General features: G+C 33.3%; 1 protein-coding gene and 1 pseudogene across 15 annotated transcripts in view; both read left to right on the forward strand.

Annotated features, from left to right (window-relative positions):
• Window positions 1–26,653, forward strand: part of LOC147071619 (putative cytochrome P450 6a14) — a 64,127-nt gene that overhangs the window by 14,014 nt on the left and 23,460 nt on the right. For 2 of the 15 annotated variants that reach the window (XM_085948292.1, XM_085948291.1), the window contains exon 2: window positions 17,211–18,155. The exons of 8 other annotated variants lie outside the window; for them this stretch is intronic. In XM_085948292.1, coding sequence (XP_085804418.1) covers window positions 17,291–18,155 — 865 coding nt within the window. In that variant the 5' untranslated portion in view covers window positions 17,211–17,290. Of the gene's footprint in view, window positions 1–315; window positions 1,327–17,210; window positions 18,156–24,843; window positions 25,779–26,653 lie in introns of all 15 variants that reach the window. 5 more of the 15 variants (XM_085948289.1, XM_085948286.1, XM_085948290.1 and 2 more) reach the window with 3 other exon arrangements.
• Window positions 5,176–6,676, forward strand: LOC147071620 (cytochrome P450 6k1 pseudogene; annotated as a pseudogene).

Below are 26,653 nucleotides of genomic sequence, written 5' to 3' on the forward strand. Positions count from 1 at the left end.
CCCTTCACCACAGAAGTCTATATATTTTAAAATATGTTCGCAGTTCAATAGAAAAAATTGTCATCGGACCATCATCAGAGGGTGTCACCGAAATTTTAGTCGCTCTAAAAAGGTTTCGAATCACTTGCTTGTAAAATGTAAAGATAAATATTATGATTGTACAATTCTTCGTATTCTCGGTAATTCCGGTTAAAACACATACATTCATGGCAGTATCGAATATAAATAAAGCTGTCGGTTACTGAATATCCTTAGTTAAGGATCGTCGTGTTAAAGAAACGTTGTGATAGTTTTGCTCATTCTTTATTTTTACAGTGACAATTATTTTTATTATCAGTGACAGAATGAGAAAATAAATATTGATATTCGTGTTGGTGATTAATTTTTAAGCCCAATAAACAATCAGACGTTATTCATTTTATTTTAAAATTAAAGTAAAATAATTTATAATACCTTCAATCATGTGGTGCCTTTGTAATTTGCTATTATATTTCGCCCTATTCATCGCTGGCCTGTATTTATGGAGCTGGCACAGTTTCAAGTACTGGACCAAGAAAGGAATACAAGGACCTCAACCGACATTTATAGTCGGACATATGCTGGATGTCTTCAAAGGAAAATCAAACATTGGCGATGTATTTACCAAACTATACAACGACACAAAACATCTCCCTTACTACGGAGCATTCATGATGCTTCGACCGACGTTAGTGATAAATGATGTCGAACTTATTAAGTCAATTATGGTGAAGGATTTTGTTCATTTTTCCGATCACGGTTTTAAATTGAACACCAAAAACGAACCGCTTGCAGGACATTTGTTTAATTTAACAGGAGAACAATGGAAGAATTTGAGGAACAAGTTAACCCCAGCCTTTACAACGAGCAAAATAAAAAATATGTTTGATGTTGTATCTGAATGTGCAGTTGAGATGAATACGTATTTAGAAGAAACAATAGTGCAAGATGATTTGTTGGACATAAAAGAAATATTAGCAAAATTAAATACTGACGTGATTGGTTCGTGCGCGTTTGGAATTGAATGTAACAGTTTTAAAAACCCAGATGCAGAGTTCAGAAGAATGGGGAAAAGAATATTCGAACTTTCTTTCTTTTCAAGGATTCTACAGTTCCTATTCTTTCTTATGCCTAGTCTGATGAAATTCGTTAATAGAAGTATAGCAGGGCAGGACTTGACTGATTTCTTTTACAATACTGTCAAGAACACCATTAAATATCGCAAGGATAACAACATCGTAAGAAAGGATTTCATGCAGCTCTTGATTCAACTGCAGACTGACGGGTCAATCGATGATGAAACAACAGGTAAATATTTGTAATTATTCTCAGACACCTTTGATTATTATTTATTGGGCGCATTATTACAAAAACAGTTCGAACTTTTGTAAAGGGGAAAATACTCTTTTGAATAATTGCTATCAGTTATCAAAAATAATAATTGCAATACGCAGGTCCACCCCAAGGTGCTCGGCCGAATCTGTGCGAAATCTAAAATAGCCGACCTCGTTAAAAATACTTACATAAATTTAAAAAAAACTTATTTTAAAAAGTTAATTTTATTTCCTTATAATACTCGTATATTAATTATAATTATGTCTATAAATATTTAAGTACCGCTAAAAGTATTTTGAACGTTTTTAACTTAAATATGGAAATATGTTGATACCAGGAAACTCAGAGATAATGGAAACTGAAATATCTAATGGGTGTGGAGAAACAGACAACCTATGTCGAGTGTGGAAGAATACTGGATAAAATTAAACACGTGTCAAGAATACGTCATATGTCGAATACTGACAACTGCTCTCGGTTTATGCATTATACAATATCGGTGTAATGAAGGTTGTAACACACACTATTGCATTTCTATAATGCGTGGTTCATTTTCGTAGGACACTTACATATTCAAAACACTGCGTCAAAGTGTAGTGTATTGGAATATACCCTGTCGGAATTATATGTCTGTTCTGTAGTTGATACAAAAGCGGCGAACTATTTTAAATATGATATGTTATTATTTAGTGCGCTTCTTCTGTTTAATATTTTTACGTAATTTTTAAAAGGAAGGGTATCTTTGTAAATGGCGGTTGTCATTTACATAAATGTAAATTAAAGGATTGAATATGTACTTATGTAATAGAAAAAGTGTTATTTACCGCCCGTACATTCAGCCGCCCTCGTGCTATGCACGTTCTGCACATATGGACGGGACGGCCCTGGCCATATGTATGTTGTTATCACTAATTATCATTTATTATCATTGACTTAAGTCAGGGATGGCGAACCTACCACCAGTGGCACGCGAGATGATTTTGGATGGCACGCGAATGTTTCATTTTGAAGAGAAAAGACATATTAGTATTTTATACATATTTTAAAAATGTTTTTTTTTATAAAAAAGGTTTACAAATAAATATATAGGTACTTATATAATATAATATTAAAAAATAATGACGACATAGCCATGCGTATTTTCTTCGGTTTTTCATATTATGTTTAGGTACCTTACAAACGATGCGGAAACGGAAACGACGAAATTCATGCATACCTAGTGACAAATTGTATAAAAAAACAATCAACAAACCTTATGAAATTAATTATCGCCAGTCATTCAAATATAATAACTGCTTTTTATGTTACCTCTAACGTAATCTCTAAAAATGGAAAACCGCTCAGTGATGGAGAATATAATATGAAAGAAGAGTGGTTTAAATGCTTCCACGATCTCTCTGAGTAATTTGAAAACAAGGAAAAAAATATTCAATGAATAAAAGAAATGCCTTCGGCTAAAAATACTGTGAAAGATAGAATATCAATAACTCAATTGTAATTTTTAAACTCTTTTAATAGAATTCTTAAAAAGTATTTTTTTTAGAAAACAAAACGAAAAAAATGGCTTGGCACGACAGATAGTTAAAAAATATTATTTGGGAAATTTTGGCACGCGTACGTAAAAAGGTTCGCCATCCCTGAGTCTTTGCTAACAGTAATTCTCCTCGGCCGTACATGTTTACATCAAAAATATATTTGGATGTAGGTACATAATATTATTATGTCGTTGACTCAACGAATAAATATCACTTAGGTACAAGTTAGAGCAGCAGGAGTGATGAGTGATGACTGATGATAGAGTGACGTCAGAAACTTAAATGTTTCGACTCTTCCATTCAAACATCTCAGTTATAAAGTTATAAATAAATTGATTAAATGCCACAGTTACGTAGTCTTATCTAAGGTCGTCATATCAAAAGAAAAGGTATTGTTACATGTTGTCAGTGGCGTATCGAATGGACGTCTCGATACTGGCGTCGATTAGATACTTGCAAGTAGGGATTGCAATACCGGTATTCCAAAACCGGTATTCAATTATTTATCGATACCGAAATACCGGTTTCAAAAATCCAAAATATCATCAATAATATCAAAATATCAAAAACCATACGCGTATATGTTTTTCAACAATGAATGTATTGTTATTTTTTCATTACTTACTACTGTATTGTATATTAAATTTAATGTAAGTATAAGTTTTATGCTGCCAAAACGCAAATATATTGACTGAAACCAACAAAAGTTAAATAATACTAAAACAAAATCCCTCAACTTAATACTTCTATAATTGTTGCGATGAATTAACATATTTCGAAAAAGAAAACTAATTTTTCTGTACCCGGACTTATATAATAATATAGTATTTGTAAAAATTAGCAGTTCTAAAATATTTTTATCTATATTCTATATCTATACGTCATATTTACAAGGGTCAACATAATAAATGTGGGTAGGTACTTAAGGTTGCTATAAAATAGCATTTTAAATACATTTTAATAGTTATATTTATTGATAGGTACTTTTTCTATACTTAATATGATTTGACAAATACCTGTATTGATACCGGTATTCAATAAGAAATACCGAAATACCGGTATTGATATATTCATTCGGTATTGCAATCCCTACTTGCAAGCAGCCCATATAAGGGTGAGGGCGTAAGGGGCGAAAATTGCCTTGCGTTGGAGCTAACCTCCATAACTCCGAGTGAGAAGTATACTAAAATATTACCAGGGTCTGCTGGACTGGCTGGATATCTAAAGTGCGGTCATACACAAAAAAATAAACTCTGGGACCTCGCGATATTGTCAATAAGTAACGCAATTTAGAAAGCGCTTCAAAGAATATTATAAAAACTATTATTTAACATTGTCGCAATTAAATAGTACACGTATAGCATAGTGGTCAGTGCACACAGGTGCGAATCCTGAGAGGCGTAGGTTGCTGACAACTCGAAATACAAGACAAGTCGAAACGTTACAATATAATATTATATACGTGTATATTTGCTTAGTATTTAATATTAAAATTAAAAAGGCACTCCTACCCCACCAATTATTTGGGGTCTACACGGTCCAATAAAGTTTTTTTTTTTAATTGTTAATAACCATTACCTTACTTCCTTGAATCCAGGAACTCTCGGGTGGAAGGCAAGCGCCTTACGCACTGCACCACGAGAGCCGCCTGGTCTGATAAAGTTGGGTGATGTCAGATGTGTATATATGTATCTTAATTCGTAAGATTTCAGAGTGTGCGAATGTTATACAATTTTGATAATTACAGGAAATTTAATAATGCAATGATGCACCCTCTCGATGATTCGGTGTTTTCTTTACATGACAAAGTTTATATCAGGGGCAGTCAACCTTTTTACACCTACCGCCCACTTTTGTATCTCTGTTAATAGTAAAATTTTCTAACCGCCCACCTGATTCCACAAGATATGAGATAGGGAAAGGTATCAAACTTTCTCCATGATATCATATCAAATTTCTAACAGTTCTTCTTGGCAAGTTGTATCAGCCTCTTAAATATTTGCAGTAAAAGGATTTTTCATCCAGTCATACACCTTGAATTTCAAAATATCTTTACATCGTTTTTCCAAGTCCAATTTAAGTTTTTTGAGGTGGCTACTGAATCTGTCAATATCCTCTGGAGTTACATCATTTTTATAGATAAAAATTCAGGACAGTGACGAAATTCTCTCTTCAATATAATATAACGAAGTTAACAATGTTTTTAAAACCTCTACCGCCCACCATGAAAGCTGGAACGCCCACTACTGGGCGGTAAGGACCAGGTTGACTACCCCTGTTAGATTATAGAAAAATACAGAAAATAAAAACAAATGCATATTATTATAATTAAATTTGTTATCGGAAATATGTTTTTAAAGATATTTCTATAAAATCATTCATTACCTATCGGATTGAAATCAAACAGTATTACAATAATGTGGGCCCTCTGTCATTGGCTGTTATATTTGACTATATTCATTGCGGTGCTGTATTTACGGATTCGTTCCGAATTCAAATATTGGACCAAGAAAGGAATACAAGGACCTCAACCGACATTTATAGTCGGAAACATGCTGGACGTCTTCACAGGAAAGTCAAGCGTTGGCGACGTGCTTAATAAAATGTACAACGACACTAAAGAACTCCCTTATGTCGGAGCATACATAATGCTTAAACCAGCGTTAGTGATCAATAAAGTCGAACTTATTAAGATAATCATGGTGAAGGAATTCACTCATTTTTCGGATCACAGTTTGAAGAAAAACTCAAAAAATAAACCACTCGCCGAACATTTGTTTAATTTAACTGGAGAAAAATGGAAAAATTTAAGAATTAAACTAACCCCGGCTTTTACTACGAGTAAAATAAAAATTATGTTTGACGTTGTATCTGAATGTGCTGTTCAGATGAATACGTATTTGGACGAACAGATAAAACAAGACGATTTATTCGATATGAAAGAAATCATGGCAAAGTTAAATACCGACGTAATTGGGTCGTGCGCGTTTGGAATCGAATGTAACAGTTTTAAAAACCCGGATGCGGAGTTCAGAAGAATGGGTAAAAGAATCTTCGAACATCGAAGAAAGACTTTCTTTTCGAGGATCCAACAGTTTATTTTCTTGTTAATGCCTAAGTTGATGACGTTCTTTGGAGGAAGTGTAGCAGGAAATGATTTGACGGATTTCTTTTACAATACTGTAAAAAACACTATTAAACATCGCAAGGATAACAACATCGTTAGAAAAGATTTTATGCAGCTCTTGATTCAACTACAGAATGACGGGTCCATCGATGATGAAATAACAGGTACAAATTTGGAAATATTCTTCAAAATCTTTTAATATTAATTTCATACCACAGTTTCCGCCTACTATTTATGTACGGTAAGATGACGCAGTATAATATAACCAAAAACAGTTGTTCAAATATTGTACCAGTCAGTGAATAGAAGATTGTTTACCAAATTAAAGATGTGTTAACAGTTATATAAACTGGAAAATTCAAATTTAAATACCCATTTAACACAATAATTATCGATTTAAAAAAAACCTTGTAATACACTAACTAGGGCCTAATGCGTGGAATGTAAAATTAACTAATTATGAAACATATGCATAGGTGACAGTTTAAAAAAACAAGCACTAATGTGGCAATGTCACTATGACGATCATTTTTTTTAAATGACATACAATGCCAAGTATAAAAACTGCACGATATAATATATTGAAAAATCAACATTTTATAATAATATTTAATATAAACTTAAAACACCTATTTGTTTAATTATCATTTTTTTAATTCAATAAATGTACAAGTAAAAACAAAACAATGATTCGGTTGGTCGATGGTATGCGTGCGGATGTTTATCCCTACTAGTGCTACTAATTACCTGGCAGTCGGTGTGCCCGTAACGCTGACAACGGTATACGTATTCGTACGCATACAATCCACGAAACGAATCATTGTTTTGTTTTTATAATATAGCGTGGATATTTGGACATACTTAGGTACTACTCGTATTGCAACACACAGTCAGTTGACATGCATATAAATAGACAATGTCAAACAGTATTCTGTAATTTGGATAATATTTAAAATACATATTTAATACTGCTAGTATTTTTTGTTTGCGTAGATAATTGTTATCCAATTCAATCTCGTTTTATCGGATGACTATTATTAAATGATATTCAAAACTATATTTAATTGATTTACGTTTACAATATGTAATTAAGCCATTGTTTTCAAGTTCGTCGATAAAGGAGCCTGTAATTTAATTCGGTTTATGTTATTTGTAATGCGATCGAAAATCTGCTCGACCACTTTTAAACTTATAATTAGTAATTTTCACAATATGTAAAATAAATGAATTGAATTGAATTGAATGAATTTACATTGGTAGGTATTACTCTGCATTTGGCCCTAACATTAAAAAAAACTATATTTCTATCGTAGAATAATATACTCTTTAGTCCCATATTATACAAATTATATAAGTAATTATGATCCTAAATAGAAATACCTAAGTATATATATTTTTTTGTAATTATTAAACATACATAGTCTCGGAAACACTCATGAGAAAATATAGCCGATAGAAATCGATCGAAATAGGATCGAACCTCCGTATCTTGGGTATCGCGTCCTGTGCATTACCACTATGCTACGACTGCCATGCTTAATTGCGACAAATTTTAACTAATGACCTTTTTAATACCTGCTCATAACCGCTCTCCAAATTTAGTTTACGTTTTACGTTAGTTTTTCGGAATTATGTATGTTTAATAATTACAAAAAAATATATATACTTAGGTATTTCTAGTTAGGATCATAATTACTTATATAATTTGTATAATATGGGACTAAAGAAAATATTTTTCTACGATAGAAACATAGTTTTTTTAATGTTAGGGCCAAATGCAGAGTTATACCTACCAATGTAAATTCATTCAATTCAATTCAATTCATTTATTTTAATTAGAATGATACATTCTTAAGTCTTGTGAATTATTCGTTGAATAAAAGAAATAGTTAATTGTAATTATTAATAACCATGTCCTTGCTTTTTCGTACAATGTGGTTGTTATTATTTTTTAACAATCACTAACACCCGGACTTTGAGAAAATTACATAAATATATGATTTCCTCACTGAGCATCGATCCCAGAGCTCACGGGTGGAATGCCAGCGCCTTATGCACTGCAACACGAGAGCCGATTTCTAGAAATATATTATTTAGGTTAAAAGATTAATATTAGATGTAGTGTGTCAATTATCAAACAATCGTACTGTACCAGCGTCATCGTCATATATGCGGGGTATGTCTTTGCGCATTATATCAGTGTCGATTGTATGCGTTCACGAAAAGATTCATCTCTTAATTGTAACCTAATAAATACCCAAAACAATTTCGATAGGTACTTAATATTGCGACATACAATAATTGACAATTATAATTTAATAATAACCGTATCGCAAGACATTCTGCGTGTACACTGCGCTTTATTTATAAGTTGTATTATGCACTCTGCCACCATACGAGAAGTAGACGACTGTCTTGAAATAAGGGATTGCAATACCGAATGAATATATCAATACTGGTATTTCTTATTGAATATCGGTATAAATACCTGTATTCATCAGAACATAATATAATAGAAAAAAGAATTACCTATCAATTATTAATATAACTATTAAAATATATTTAAAACACTATTTTGTCGCAACCTACCTACATTTATTATATTGATCTATATAAATATGTATAGATCATAACATTTTAGAAATGCTAATTTTTACAAATACTATAAGTCCGGATACAGGAAAATCTCTCTCAAATTCAACATTTTGTTGGATGTACCATCAACGTTGGATCAATAGTCACTTATAGAATAATTGGAAATATTTGCCACGAATGTTGAAATATCTTAATACATCGTGACAATTCTACATTATTTGAAGGATTTTGTTTAAATATTAATTAACTTTTGTTGGTTTCAGTAAATATTTGGCATCATAAAACTTATAAGTACATTAAATTTAATATACAATATTTTTTTTTTTTTGACCATGTCCGATCCTAATAGGATCATAATATGGGCCTCCACAGCGTAGAGGTTTGTATTAACAGATTTTGTTTTTTACGAGAAATGGATGTCAGCCACTTGCTTAACCTATTAGGTCCATACCCTGACTCACACACAAAGTGAAAAACAATATGTGTACTTGCCAGACCCAGGATTCGATCCTGAGACCCACAGCGTAATACTCCAACGCTTATGCCGCGCGGCCACCGTGGGTACAATAAATACAGTAATAAATAAAGAAAAAAATCATTAAATTAATTTTTTTAAAACATAAACGTGTATGCTCCCTTAATAACGAAAATACCGGTGGATTGGATTTTTGAAACCGGTATTTCGGTACATATCGATAAATAATTGAGTACCGGTTTTGAAATACCGGTATTTCAATCCCTTCTTGAAATAGACTTCTTATTATTAATAAATGGCACATGGTTTTGAGATTCGTACAAATTACCGTTCGGAGAAATGCTTGTCGGTGAACATGCCATTCATTTCGGCCATAATGTATTCGTACAAATTACTTGCAAACGTAAAATTTAAAGATAAAAAGGATTTTCTGATTCTGCATATTATTCTCGTTATTATCATCTATAAATGAACAAACCTGTCAGTCGTAGTGGAAGGCTTATCTTATGAAGTAACGTCGTGTTGATTACGATACGTATTGTTAATTTCCCCCTTAATTATGTTAGTTCTATGCACTTATTTGTGATAGTGATAGTGATATATTAGTGACATACAGTGGCGAACTAAGAAAAGTGAAAACCAGTGGCGAATGGATATTAATTATTCTATAACATGGAATAATTTGGCTTTCAATTAAAAACACAATCCACAGTTTTATACTAGTTTTTCTTTAATATTTGTCGCACGAGAATGTATTGACGATATCAGGATTTGTTTATTTATTTAATATGCCTCTTTATTTTATTTATTTAAGAAAACAAAACATTGTGGACATATAAAATCAAGATTCAGGACGTTCACACCATGAGATTTTTAGATCATTTCATGAGACTTAAAGACGGCTCACCTCTGGGGCGAGGGCGCTTGCCTTCCACCCGAGAGTTCTGGGTCCGATTCCCGGTCAGGACATAAAATTTATGTGTTTTTCTCAAAGCCTGGGTGTTTGTGATTGTTCAAAATTACTAACAACCACCTTGCACGAAAAAGCAAGGACATGGTTATTAATAATTATAAAAAAAACATGAGACTTACATTATAACAAATATTACTCTCACAAGAGAGAAGAAAAATAATAATAATATATAAAAAAAAAAAAAAACAAACAAACAAGCAATGTTATTCAATAAAATAAAGTTTCAGAAACAAAATGCAAAGTACATCATTGAAAATGTCTATGTCTTTAGGGAGCGCATTTACTAGTCTTTCACCCGTCGCTTATGGTGCCTGATAGGCTTGACTCAAGGAAACAGTTCTCACCCAGAATAAGTTATTATTATTATTAAACTGGCGCTAGGGGCCGTTCAGGTCCATGGCCGACTGCACAACGTTTCTCCAGGCATCTCTGTCCAGCGCTCTCTCTTCCCAGTTGACTATCCCCAGCCTTTCCGCATCCCTTTGAATGTTGTCCGCCCATCTCCGTCGAGGGCGGCCAAGAGGTCGGGTGCCAGCTGGTGTGCCTTTGTAAATCCTATAGAGAGTTCTAGATCTTTCAGATCGTACAACGTGGCCCGCCCATCTGAGCCTTCTTGACCTCAGAATATTAGTGATTCTAGGTTGGTATCGGTCGAAGAGCTCAGCGTTTGTGCGGATGCGCCACCGGTGGTTCTCATTGACGGGTCCAAGTATTCTCCGGAGGATTCTGTTTTCAAACACTTGGAGCGCCTTTTCTTGTTTTTCTGTTAAACCCCACGTTTCACATCCATACATGACGATTGGCTTGATGACCACGTTATACACCCGGAATTTCGTTTTGATGGACAGCATTTTGGACCTGAACAGACGACTCAGCGCGAAGTACGCTGTATTTCCACTTCTTAGAATAAGTCATGTAGGTAATAACCACGTAGGTAATTAACAGGCGAATATAAATTGAAATTCTTTGGGACGCCATAATTAGAAACCATTTCATGATAGCAGGCAAAAATGTTTTGTTTGGTTTATCAAAATGGCGCCCCAACAATAATTAGTTGACACCATAAACTTAGGCGCCCGATTTCCTTTAGTGCGTTTCTGTTTATTCTTAATCGATTCACTGCGGAGTGTTTAATTACTTTTTAATTACCACATTTAAATAACATGCTAATTATATCTAATGGCCCCCAATCAGGACACAACAGCTGTTGCGTTCGCGCTGTAAGGAATAAAGGTCGCTCACAACATTCAAAACACGTAATGATACTCGTACAATCACAATCTGTGATAGAATGTCAGAAAATATAGGTAATGTTTCTTATTCTTAGAAAGGAAAAGGGAGATAAGTTTTGAAATTTTAAAAATCAGTTACATGCCAAATTAAGCATATCTGCGTAAACGAAAAACGGGAGTAGTAGAATCAACTCTTCTGAATCAGTAAATTCTACAAAGAAAAATTGGCTAACGAAGTTGCCGAATACTCAATCGTCTTTTAGCATTCCTAAAAGATATTTATTTATTTATTTATAAACGAGTACTATATCATTACAGCTGTTGGCCAATGTGCCATAATGCAATATAATAAATTACAATACAACATTATAGTCATGAAATAAATAAGAGACTTAACTACTAACAACAACTAATACAAAACACGGAGAGAAAGGAAGTTCTTATATAAATATTAAAATCAAATTATAAATATAACCTATTTAACACGTCCACAAACATTATATTATATCTAGTTATAAAAAAAATAAAAAAAATCTTTATGGTGCTTTCAAAAAGGTTAATCGCACGACACCCAGCAACATTAAACATAGCATCCGTCCTACAACAGAGTATCGTGAAGACCACAGAGCTACGATTGATGTTGGCGGGAACATGACAATTAATACTTCCCAATATAGACGGATTGTAATTAATGAAGTCACGAAGAAGTAAAAATAAATGCCTTAAAAGAGACAAGGGTTCCACTGATAGCATATCCAGAATAAAAGGAATAGGACAATTCTTTTGTGAGAGTAAATTTCATTATCATGAGTAAAGAACCCTCAAAAAAAATCTATCATGGTCTCTATCCAACTTCAATATGTGGACGGACCTGTGAGAACTCCAATAATGCTGGCAATATGGCTGGCATATTCTAGGTCCTAAGACAGTGGTGGCGAACCTTTGGCACGCGAGATGATTTTGCATGACACAAAATATACCCATGATAATTATAAATAACAGATCGCATTGTATAAAAAATAGCAGGCAAATCATCTTCAAGAATAAGCATCACGTTGTAAATATATAATTGCATAGTTGCATGTATTTAGGCTTGATGCGTCATATATAATAGAAACTCTAATTTTGATCGATTTACAATGCTTGAGACCACTGTAGCGGGAGAATGCCTAATCTGATCAGTTCTACCCACATAAAATTGCTGCACCAAATAAGAAACAAAATCTTGATAGAGCTAGAAGTAGTTATTCTGGCAGACAGCTTCAAAATCGGTGGACCGAAATGTATGGCGTAATTGCAAAAAGTGATAAAGCTATAGTATGTGTGTGATATCTTCTATGAGTGAAATAGAATTCTTAAAAAAAAAATCCCATGAAAAACTGCTCGGTACGTCAGACAGTAGAAAAATAATATTTGGAAAATTTCTGTCCTTGGATATCTCCTTTATCTTTTGGCTCACAGAATTTTACATTAATACCTGCGCCAATTAGTACGCCAAAGGGCGTAGATAATTAATGCGTAATCTTAAGATATCATGAAATAAAAATACGGAACGTTGGTTAACTAGAGTGTTATCTTTTCTGTCTCATATAATCTAATATCTGGTTGATACTGATAGGTATTCAATTTTAATCTGTATTGAGACATAGATAAATGCAACCGCTTAACGCGATCACTGGAAACTAGAGAATCCATTCCCGAGCCAAAATTCTGATCCCGGGATTTCGGGATTACATTTTGACAATCCCGGGATTGGCATTTTTCCATAGTTAATATATATTTTTTTTATATTTACAAATAATATTGATAAAATCGCTCAAAAATAAATCTAGTATAATTTATACTATTTAAGACATTTTTGTTGTTAATATTGTGTACGTTCAATCTTGAAAATACATAAGTTTAATGGAGTAAATATTGTAATATAAATAATAATGTGAATTTAATATGAGATTGCTGTTTCTGATAGTAAAGATGAATGAGTTAGCGAGATTTAAAATAGTAAAGCAAATCGTGGTGTATGGCCTTTCCACTTCATAAATCTAATTAGTCAGCCAAATATGAAACTGCCGTAAAACGTATGAGATCATTGACATGACCCGGCTCACGGCTAGCTCAATAATGCTACCGGGCCGTCACTGAGGAGACTAGTGATGAATTAGGAGAGGTGGATCTCCTTTGTAGTATCACAACTTTTGAATTCCCGAATAAAACTCTCAGCTGGTGTGGTGCCGAATTTATTCAGGTACTAGAGTTCACGGTCACACAATAAGGTTAACTGTCATTGTTCCCGTAATTAAATCTCATTAAAGTATCAGCAAACTATTTATTTGTTCACTATAGGATCTCTGTGAAATCTTTCGCGAGTTCCCAAAAAGTCACACCTAATTCAGAGAATGTATACGCCGATATTCTTTGGATATTTTTAATTCATGAAATATTTTCCCATAAGAAAGAAAATATAAATTATTCTTTGGTCACACAGTATTAGGTTTATAAAAGAATAGAATTATTATATTGTTGTTTATAAAGTTTATTTATGTTCACAGTGTATTTACAAATATTTATTTGTGTTTACAGACTTGTTTACAAAAGGTTTGCTTAATGTTTACAAATGTATTTACTAAAATTTGTTTTTATGTTTACGAATTTGTTTACTAAAATTTATTTTATGATTATGTTTACTTAATAAAGTTTCAAAAATTTATTTTATAATTCCGAAAAAAAGATTTGTAAAATTTATTATTACAAACTGAGTTTATTAATTTGTTTTTATAAAACAAATCCGATCACGTAATTTATCCCGATTACGTCACCTCGTATGATGAGTAATGAAAAATGAAATTACTCCGCGAGCGCGTTACTATCGACAGATACGTGGTATTCGAGCTACGTTTTAGCGGCCGACGTCACTACCGACAGATACGTGTTATTCGCGCTACGTTTTGCGGCACACGTCACAACCGGCAGGTACGAGATATTCGCGTTACTTTTTGCCCGTCGATGGGGACTTATTGTAGGTAAATTTCACGAATGTTACTGAGAACCGTATCTCGTATCCGCGGAAGGACTGCTGCTTAGTAGGAGATCGCTGGTGAGAAGTGTAGAAACTAATGATTTTACGGGAAAAGTGGTCACCTTTTATACCCTTCGGATAGAGGTTTAACAGGAAACAGTCCGTAAGGGATAGCAGATGTATATCTTTCTCTCACGGGATAAATTTACATATATCTCCCGTTCCTGGCAACTTTCTAATAGAGATATCTTCTAACTAAATCGGGTTAAAATTACTCTACCTTATTTTCACAAAATAAAGTTTCAATAGGGGTGTTTCAAGCACCCTCTAGAACAAGTCCCTTAAATACGCCGTAGCGATGACGTAAGCAAAATAGTTGATTTTATATGATTTTTCGTGTTCGAACGAAGGGGAAAGTTTCTAGCTTTCCAACGTGGTATCGGAATAGGTATTCGGGTACTGAATAAGGGAATGGCAGTCTTTAAATTTAAAATGTCAAAATGAAAGGTTGACACCCACGTACTAGTCCTTTCCACCACTCTTGGCCTTTTTAGGCCAATAGAATTTTACTAAGTTTTAATAAAACTATTTGGAGCCGCAGAAAACGTTTCATTCGATATTTACCTTTCGGACGAACATTATTACGTGAAAATACTATAATATTATACTTAACATTTCAACTTAAATATATAAATGCTTAATCCTAACAAGATGTTATTTACAAGCGACTACAAATTTATTTAGTCTTTAATAGTGGCTTTTCCATAGTAATCTAAACGTAACCTTGAATCTATTTTTACCTCACGAGCTAACACAGCTGGGCCGTAAATTCTAGTCGGACAGAATTCAGTTAAGGTTCAAGGTCACGCGTCAATTTGTATTTTTAGTCGCAGTATTTGATTCTTTTATTTATCCAAGACGCGATTAAGATTTATTATTGTTTATGGGTAGAAACCCATCTGTACCAGAATCTTAAGTTTTTCCAATTGTTACTTTTACAATATTCATTATAGTTAGCGAGTTATAGCATTAACAAAATCTATAATTATAATTACGCGTCTATAGATATAGATACGCGTTTACAATATTTTTATAACGGTAGTTAACTTCTATCTTGTACTGATAAAATTAGTGTTAAAATTTTTTATTCATAATTATACAGTATATAAATTTATAAATATTCAATTTTCTTTTTCAATTTTCGTACATTTCCATTATTGCTATAAAAGTTATTGAAGCATGTACTTGCTAAATTTTACGTAAACAATCTCTCCCATAACTTATTTTCTAAGTTTAATGGAGATTTCCTGGAAATTATTTCCAAAATAACATCGCGCCAAATCTACGCGACGTGTCATTTCGAGGCCTGTGGTCACAGCGTTCCAATTACACTTGAGCAGTCTCGATCCTTGGAGGCGAAATTTTCTACGTAAAATTTTATTACATTCACAAAGAAAAGGTAAACAACATACATTTTACTTCCTAATACTAAACGATTACGCTAGTGGTTACCTGTTCATAGTCTTTTTGACCATTTCATTCTTGATTCTTCCATAGTTTAGAACCATGGGACTTATATATTCTGTTTTTACCTTGTCGTGAGGTTGTCGCACGGCTATTGAGAAGTAGAATTGACTACAAGGCTAGATTTGTATAGTTATGTCGTTAAACCATACTCTGCCATAAACACTAACTGAAGGTCGGCGTTTTTGTTCGTGTCATCATGGTGGAATTACTTTGTTAAAAGTGCGAAGCATTGTTTTTTTCCAATCTTTCTCATTTTTATTAATGTATGTGAAAAAATAAAATGAATCGGCAACTTACATAATTATAAATCATTTTTGTTTATTAATCACGTCGGTTAGTAATTGAAGTAATAGGCATCTACTTTGATTTAATAAACAAAAATCGATTGTCAAAGTAGCTTGATTTAGAAGAGCGCTGATGAGTGGGTATTAAAAGTGGCCGATAGTTAAAATTTGTCGCAATTAGTATGTCACCGCGTAGCATAGAGGTAATGTGCGGATGGGGCGTAAACCCGGGAGATGCAGGGTTCGATTCCTTGCCGGGGTAGGTTACTTTTTTCAAAAAAAATAAATCTATTGGTTATACCTAATATATTTTCTCATAAAGTGTTTTTCAAAATTATGTAGGTATGTTCAAAAAAGTATTTATTTTAAAATAAGGACAATTAAAGCGTACACAACAATTAATAATAATACAAATTTACTTATGCACGCTGTTGTGCCCGGGTGGCTTCTTACTTGCAATCTACGGTAAGCGGCGAGTGATGACAATAAATGTAGTCATCATCCATATTACTCATTGTTGGCGATATCTTTACCAAATGCCATTTCCTTGTGATTTCCGTGTGCTCTTTCATTTTTAATATTGCCTCTACGTGCTCATCTCTCCCATGGGTACTCTTAACTTAAAGCCATGTAAATTCAGTCAAAGCACATTTTACTGTATGGCGACCTCAGTCTTGGGTAACTGCTCCAGAGACATTGTCAGTCATAAAAAAAAATTATGCTTCACATCAAACGTAGGGTTACGAGATACGCCCGATTAAGATGTGGTGCGGGGCGAGTGTTGTTTGGCGGGCCATTCAATAAATGTGCCCTTTTTCGGAATTTTGGGTATGCTAATATTCAATTAAATAGGCGTTTGGTTATAATTTACAGTTATTAAAGTTAAACCAATTTAGATAAGTATACGTATACAATACCTACAACTAAATCGTAATATTATTACATATTATATTATTAAAGTTAAGTTAACCAAGTTATAAGATCACCTGAAGTCGGTTCCAGCCTAATCCGCGAATGGAAATCAACATAGTGCATGTCAACTCTTCCAAATATATTAGAATCAAATATATTTTATTTTTTGTTTTCTTTTTAGAGATATTTCCGTAAAATCGTAATTTATTATATTATTATATTGAAACCATAGTGAAATATATACCTAGTACAATTATTATAATGTGGTGCCTTTGTAGTGCACTGTTATATTTTGGCCTGTTCGTCGCTGGCCTGTATATATGGAACCGGCATTATTACAAGTATTGGACGAAGAAAGGAATACAAGGACCTCAACCGACATTTCTGACTGGACACATTCTGGACACCTTTATGGGAAAGTCAAGCATTGGAGACGTGTTTACCAAAATCTACAACGACACGAAACAGCTTCCTTACGCTGGCGCATTCATGATGCTTCAACCGACATTGGTGATCAACGATATAGAACTTATAAAGACAATCATGGTGAAGGAATTTGTCCATTTTTCTGATCACAGTTTCCAAATAAACGCAAAATACGAACCGCTCTCCGCACATTTGTTTAACTTAACTGGAGAAAAATGGAAAAATTTAAGATGCAAATTAACTCCGGCTTTTACTACGAGCAGAATAAAAGGAATGTTTGATATTGTGGCCGAATGTGCAGTTGAAATGAATACTTATTTAGACGAACAGATAAAACAAGACGATTTATTCGACATGAAAGAAATCATGGCAAAGTTAAATACTGATGTAATTGGTTCGTGCGCGTTTGGAGTCGAATGTAACAGTTTTAAAAACCCGGACGCGGAGTTTAGAAAATTTGGAAGAAGAATCTTTGAACTGTCTTTCTTTCAAGGGATTCTAATGTTTCTTACGGTTTTTATGCCTAGTCTGATGAAGTTCTACAGAGGAAGTATAGCCGGAAATGACGTAACTGATTTCTTTTACAATACTGTAAAAAGCACCATTAAACATCGCAAGGATAATAACATTGTACGAAAGGATTTCATGCAGCTCTTGATTCAACTGCAGACCGACGGGGCAATTGATGATGAAACAACAGGTAATTACTGTTGAAATTAATTAATATAAAAATTTAATTTTAATTCTAATTGACACCATGCGCACTCACGCGTGTTGGTTAGTTTTTTGTAAATTCATTAAGCACTAAAATATCTTAAATTATGTACGGTTTAATGGCATAATTTTAAATATTTTATAGATAAACGAATATTTTTTGACTATTGTCTACTATGACTTAGATTAGGCAGGGTTTAATTGAATTTTAAAAACTAACAAACACATACACACTGTATTCGTAGTTCAATGAAAACAAATATGTTTGACTGACAAAGTTTAGTATGCACATTGCACTGTTTATGCCGGATCTTAACAGCCTACCTACACCGTTCGCCACTGCTACACATTATAATAATAATAATATACTCACTTAGTACATTGGTAAAGATTGTAAACAATATCACTAAAATACATACATAACAATGTTAACGTAAGTATCCATAATCGGTAAACTGAATGCATTAACTACCCTACAAAAGAAGGTATATTAGTACATATCTGGTAATTAGGTAATAGGTAATTCTGGTATCGTAATATCGTATACCTACTACTTTCTGCGAAAATTCTGTGTGCAGAGGAGGTTGGACACAATATTTGAGCGGAAATAAATGTCTAAAAAATAAAATAAGAGAATCATCTGTTTTTACTTTATTTGTCTTTATAGTATTATAATATAACAATTCTGCCGTCCTAAGCGAAAGAGCGGTATCTCATTTTTTTTCGTTTTCTGGTTTTTGTTGCCTTATGAACATTCAGGGGGTGCCACATCTATTTTCCCAAGCGATATAGCCGCATCTCATTTTTAAATAGGTAAAATAAGCTAATTAAATATGGCGTATCTCAAAATCACAATGAAATCCTAAGCGCAATAGCAGTATCTCACTTTCCTAAGCGGTTTAGTGGAATCTCTGAGATACGCCCTTTTCGCTTACCATTATGACCGAAAAAGCTCACAATATTTCGCTAGCGACAATGCCATAATTGTCGGCTTGACGTTTCGGCGTGTATTATTGTAGGTTTGACAAGCGTGTTTTCATCAAAAATATATCAAGAGTGTATTCAAGAGCGATGAAAATGATGATTATATGTCAATAAAATATAAAAGAATTAGGTAAGACATTAATATTATTCAAATACAATGCATTTAAATTTATCGAAAAAATGCATGTGAGGTTATGTCAATCACATTCGATCAAATCGACTTTTATATTCTTTTATACTACACTATTATCAGCGATTGTTGTGAAATTTGGTTGTTTCCAAAGTAAGTATTCTGAAATCTATATCTAAAACTGAGAAAGAATTAATAAAGAATAATTCAGCTGTTGCTGAAACGATTTTTTTCGGTTCGATATATCTTCAAACACGCGTGTTAACATGATCTTACTCCCTACTTCATTTATCTTCAAATGTGTTAATTGTGTTGAATAATAAAATGCCTAATTCTTGTCAAATTTGGGATCACAGAGATTATAAGTAAATATTTCACTGTATAATGTTAATATTATTTCACTAATGATTTTATAAATACCTTTAAAAATTAATATATCTAAAAAATCTTAACTATATTCTAAAGATCGAGAGGTTTAAAAGAATACTATTGTATGTATTAAAAATACTTTATGCAGCCATCAATTGTTAAAAATAAATATAAAGGATAATCAGGCTTCAAAATAATATAAATAGATTATCTACAACGTTTAGGAAATGTCCAGGCTTATGCTTTGAAAATACCATAAAACCTCAATTTTGACCTACGCGACGCGGCGCACGTGGGCCGTTAAGTCCGGACTTTGCGGACTTACGTCATTTCAGAAACTGTTAAATGTTCGGAACCTGATGTTGGTGAGGCAATGCAGAACAATTTGGGTGGGTATGGTTTCAGAAATGCTTCAGGATGAAAACATATTGTGTTTTGAAGGTAACTTTGATTTGTTTTAATCGATATAATTCAATATTATGTCCGTATTTAAAGTGTATCAGATAAAGGCCAAGCAATACAATATTACTTATAATACGTGATTTTATTATTTCAGACCAACGTAGATGTAATGTGATATTATTTTTGGCCGCCAGTTAGTCCTGCTACTGCTACTGCGACTATGTATGATGTTACTTCTTTGAATCAAACAGAATCTCCAATAAATGATATTATAGTTGAAGATTCTTCATTATTATTAGAACTTGAGCCAGTTAATCCTGTCAGTTCTAATAACACTGTCACTGAAGATATTCGACAAATATTGGATGAGGGTGAGATTAATGAGAATAATGGCACAGGTGAAATTTTTAGTGAACGTAAACGCAACAGTGATGTCCTTTACACAAAAAAGGGATTAATTAGAAAGAGAAAAAAGTTTGATTTGTGTTTAAAAGAACTAAAAAAACAAAAGTTGCAAAAAATAGCAGAAATCCATGCAGTAAAAAATGCTTGTGATACTGAAAAAATGTGCTCATAAGTGCGCTGAAATGATATTTGAAGAAAGGACGCAGTTTCTTAACAAAGAATTTTGGAAATATACAGTTCTATGGCAAGAAAGTCTTTCATATTACATCATGTTTCAAACGTTCCTGTCAAGCAAAATGACAGTTAGTCGTGTGTGCTGAGAACAATTTTAGAAGTAATAACACTTCGCACATCATTTAGTGCTGACAACGCGACTGGCGCGTTTGCATTAGTTGGCCATTAGATATAATTAACATGATATTTAAAACTTGATTTGTACGAAAGTATAAAAGAATGCAAGTTTTTGAAAATAAGTGTAAGTTTTCCTACAACATCATAAAGGCCGAGGTGGTATCTATTATTTAGAAACCAAATTTACTAAGCAAAATGGACGTATCTCATTTATTAGCTTAAGTTTTTAATTAAAATTAACCCATAAGCAGTTAGGTAAGTATGAGAATAGGTATTATATCGCATATAAACATCAAATAATAATTTACAAAGTGGTGCGGTTTGTATCTTTACAAAATTGCTCATAGCCAAAAGTTAACATTTTTGAGATACTGCTCTTTCGCTTAGGACGGCAGAATTGTAGAGATGTTGTAGCGGATGCTGTTGTGACGGGCGATGGTTCTTTTATGATAATATTTTTTGGTTATTAGGTCAGTGTTATGAGTGTTATGACAAATTGTATTGTTTCATTCGTTGTTACGTGATCATAGAATTTAACCTCGACTTGGACACTGGTGCCCAACTTTTTAGGACATTGGTGCAAATATTAAATGTCATTTTTATTTTTTATAGCAATTGACCATTACACATAGTACGGTGACTGGTCATATTTGTTAACATATTATACATATTATTTTCCTGAGCGTTTCAACAAAAATATAGAATAAATTATGGAAAGTCAGTTCACTTCTGGGTGAGGTTGTAACGAACGAGGATTAATTCTTGATTATGGAGAAATATGGCATATACTTAAATACGTGTTAAAGGAAATGATATTTTCAATAGTTTATCTTTATCATAATATGCATTCAAGTTGTTCACAAAAACGGAACGCACATTCAATATTGGTAATATTTGAAAACATTCAGGCGGATTTTGTATTTCTTGCGTTTTGTAGCCCGCCGTCATTAATTCGTAAATCAAAATGAGTTTCAAAGCCTTGTTCCATGGCGACTGGCTTTCCCATTAACATCTTAATAATCTGTTCTGCAATATTGCTGTAGCTTTATTTGTTTTTGATTAGTTTACCGTACTCTGTCACCCATGTGCACTTTTAATTAGAAAGTCTGTAAAATCAGACAACTAAACACCTAAACAACTAAAAATTGTAGTAAATAACAAAAGCTAATAGGTACAAAACTGTCGAACATTCTAATTGAAAAGATCTTACGTTGGTAGCAGTGACGTCCCGTGGGGGTAGGCAGATTGAGCGTCGCTTGGGGGCGGCAGTTTGTCGAGGGGCGGCAAATCGAGGAGAATCATTTGGAATATATAGAAATAGCTATCTAAACTTAATAATAACGAAACTATCTTTCCATTAAAAAAATCAGCTCACTGGTTTTGTTGGGTTCGCGATGTCTAGTTTACTTCCGTTGCCCTTCGATGTCATTGGTAACCAGAAACGACACGTGCAGATTTGCGAATAATTACAGTCTGATATTTTGTTAGTAATGTATCCATACAACACATTTCTTAGATATTGGACTCATGAAAGGATGATAAAAATACTGTATAAAAACATGGGGCGGCATTTTATCTAGGGACGTCACTGGTTGGTGCCGGTTGGACGACGCCGCAAATTTTCTAAATGCAACAAAATTGGTATTTGTGGCGACCAGGTTAGACGTTCCGACGGGCTCAACAGCTGGTTAAACCGAATTTAGCAATTCTTTGCTTTCCTTACACATTTTAGAACATTCCCAGAGGATGCGGACCTATAACTTAATGCATGGCCCCCGTATCCTGAAGCGTGCCCCCAGGCCAGGATCTTTGGCCTGCCCCTTTGCCCCATCTTTGGCCCCCTACCTATCGTTAAGGTTAAAGACAGTGTGATAATCTAAAGTAGCGTTTTCCAAATGGTGTTCGAGGTAAACTTAATGATATTCATTGTATGTTTAGCATTTATTTTTTTATTTTTAATACATCTACTTGAATTAATTTATAGTCAGTTGTCAGGTATTGATAAACAATAATCAAAAATTGCATCCCACAATCGCATATTTCATAATGTTCATACCCTCGAAGTCAAATAGCGCGACTTTTGTTACTATTAGGGCAAACTTCGTGTCGACCCCTCTTATCTGGTTGACTTGCTACGCTGCCCCCCCCCCCCCCATGAGGCTGGGTCCCCAGGCTAGAGTCCTATCAGCCCCCCCGCTTGTGGGGGCCATGCCTTAATGTTATTTGTGGCAATGTCGAGCCATCGTTATGTGCGGAGATACTAATTCGTATTTTTCCGCAGCTCTGCAAATTGTCGCGGACCAGATTGGAAATCACTTATATAAACTAAATATTAGTAAACAAACGCTATAGTTACGAACTTTGTGAGATGTAAAATGCCATAAATACCTCATTTATTATTTAACTACTCTTCACCACTATGCATGCATATAATATATACCAACAACACATGACGGCATGCTAATTAAATCGTCTGCCGTTGTCAAGGTTAACATTATTATCATTCGTTCAATTTATGCGCAGCGACACGCATCTTCAATCAAATCAGGGCCTCTCAACCTTCTGCGGCTAGGACGGAATAATATAACATATAACGTTTTCTGAAACGCATAACCCCTGTTTCTCACGCAGCTACCATTGTTTGCCAATGTAGACGAATTTATTCAGCGCTCAAAATAATGTTAGCTCAACAAAATCATCTTCAGGCAAATCTGTGCTCATATTTTACAATATTATATACGTATAAATGACGATGGTTATTTCACAATTAAAAAAATTGTTTTGTTTTGAAATAATCACAACAAAACCGCCAAGCATATTGAATTAGGACTACAAATAACAGAAAATCATTTTCTTTTCGCCAACATAGTACTTAAACAATCAGAAAAGGCTAATAGCAAAATAAATTGCATGAACGTCATTAAAATTGATAAAAATCGTGGTTAAAATCAGTCGTAAAATATAATAATTAGGTACATGATAAAAAGAACTTTTTATATAGGTACCACGTTAATTTTCTGTTGAAACATATAAACTTGACAATTATATGTACTTATTAATAAAATCTTTTTATTGTACTGATAGAAATACTGAATAAATATTATAGAATACAGAAATGTCATTTTGACATTTCATATTGATTTCAATAGTAACGCACGTATATATTAATAATGTAGTTGCTAGGACCCACTTAGCAACCAATAATAGTGAGTAGTAAATATTACATTTAACGATTTTTTTCCGAAACATACAAAACAGAATTAACTGAAAATGAATTCAATTCTGCTTAAAGATGGCCAAAAGTATTAAAAGAATGCATTGTCGTCGTGTTCTGATATATTCTAAAAGTTTCAAATGTCTAGCTAGTCGGGTAGTTAGTTAAAAAAATTGTACTGCACAAGAAAAAATCTGTACCGGACAAGCAAGAATACGAGCTAATAAAAACGTGGTAAAAATGGCGGATGAATATAAACAACTTTGCAACCAACTACGGTTGAATTCTATTAAACTGACAGGAGGATTTGATATTTCAAGAATATATTATATATTATTAGTGAAAAATATTTACAGAACAACTTATGAAAAATATCAAAAGAAGTGAACATGGTGGTCACCGACTTTGAAACTAATGGGCTTAAATAAAAAAGATTGGATTATCGCTTTCATTTCTTATATCTCCAAGACTACAATAATTAATTGGTGTTAATTCGTTTACAAGAAACGTTGCAAAACCTTAATATGTGAGTGAGTGAAAAGTGAGTGAGTAAGTGACTGAAAGAGTGAGTGAGTGAGTGAGTGAAAGAGTGAGTGAGTGAGTGAGTTAGTGAGATAGATAGAATTTTGGAAAATTAACAAATACTTAAATAATATATGAAATAATCAACCTTAAATATAATTAGTTAACGTTTTATTGGTTCTTATTCCATAGTTATAGTTTAAATATTACACAAAATATAGCTTGGACAAGATTTGTTCATTTTCTAAATGTTTACATACTTCGTGTTTTGTAATGTTTATATATAATACTTCACAGTGACTTTACCACTAATTTGGATTTAATGTGATTTAAAAATATTTAGAAATATACAGTTAAAATGGAAATATGTTCATTATTGTGGGGCATGTTGCTGTCGTTTGGATTTATTGTTAGCTGTCTTTATGTGAAGTTTCACAACATTTTTCAATACTGGACGAAGAAAGGAATCGAAGGACCAAAACCAAAATTCATCGTTGGTAATATGGGAAAGGTTTTGACTGGGCGAGAAAATATCGGAGACGTATTCACCAAGTTGTATTACGATACGAAACATTTACTGTGTGCCGGTGTATTCTTTCTGCATAAGCCTGTGTTTCTGATCAACGACATTGAAATCATAAAGGCGATGCTGGTGAAGGATTTCATTCACTTTTCCGATCACAATTACGCGATCGATGAAAACAAAGACCCAATATCGTCTCACCTGTTTAATCTGACGGAAGAGAAATGGAAAAATCTACGACACAAACTGTCACCAACGTTTACAACAAATAAAATTAAAGGCATGTTTGATACGGTCGCAAGATGTTCAGTAGAAATGGGAATATTTTTAGAAGAAGATGTAATTAAGAATGACGTAGTAGATGTGAAAGAAATTTTGGCAAAATTCGGTACAGATGTTATTGGCTCTTGCGCTTTTGGGATAGAATGCAACAGTTTTAAGAATCCTGACGCAGAGTTTAGAAGAATGGGAAAAAAGATTTTTAACAATACCCTGGTGAAGATGCTTAAGACGTTTATGACGTTCATGGTGCCAGCTCTGGCAAGGTTCTATAAGGGGAGCATTACTGGCAAAGAAATTGACGATTTCTTCTACAACACTGTCAAGAACACAATCGAGTATCGTGAAAAGAATAATATCGTTCGCAAGGATTTCCTACAACTTTTGATGCAACTGAAAAACAATGGCGTTGTCGAGGATGACTCACCAGGTAAAACTTGCTTTATTAACAACTACCTATTCAAACTTTCTCGGGTCATAAAAATGCTTTATGTTTTAATAGATTGTATGTTTTATGCGTTCAATGCTTTCGACTCCATACATGGCGCGTAAAACGCAGTTCCAATTCCCGCCAAATCAATGTGACACAACACAGTTTTGTTAAGGGGACATTCTACAGAAATGCCCTTGAGAATTGAAAATATGATATTTTTATATGTGGTCCGAAATAGCTGGTCTACTGGTAATATTAAAAAGCCGCCGCCGATACGTGGGTCAAAAGTAATGGTCAATAAATTAAATTTAAAACAAACAAACTCGCTTCAGCTTAGTGAGTATGGGGTGACCAAAAAATAATATCTTTTAATATACTTAAATTTTACTAAATTCAATATGTTAATCAGCTTTTTGGTGGAAAGTATTACAACCAATTGTGACGTTTTTAAACTTAGAGTTTAGTTTAGTAGTTTAGAAACTTAGAAATAGATTAATAACTTTTTAACCTGAAATTGTATGAGAACTAAACATACGAAGGATTTTGAAACACATTATCTACCTACATTTTTATTTCATGTGCTATCCAAAAAACATAATTATTGAATAGTATTTATTTTTAATGTGTAAGACCTACATAATTATTTTTAAAAAAAAATAGGTATGTATTGTTTAATTCTAATGCCTATTTAAAAAAACGTACAATATTTCTAGTGATCTACCCGAGTTTAGAGACACTTTTACAAACTAGTAACGCAATTACTTTTATAATATAATATGTACTAGTGAAACAATAGGTAGGTACCATTATTGTATTTTGTTGGTTGAGTAAAGCCAATGCACGAAATAATTTATAACGCCTAAAAATAAATA

The sequence above is a fragment of the Rhyacophila brunnea genome, unplaced genomic scaffold (assembly GCF_057557595.1).
Source record: "Rhyacophila brunnea isolate RB1 unplaced genomic scaffold, BYU_Rbru_1.0 scaffold_20, whole genome shotgun sequence".
NCBI classification, from domain to species: domain Eukaryota; kingdom Metazoa; phylum Arthropoda; class Insecta; order Trichoptera; family Rhyacophilidae; genus Rhyacophila; species Rhyacophila brunnea.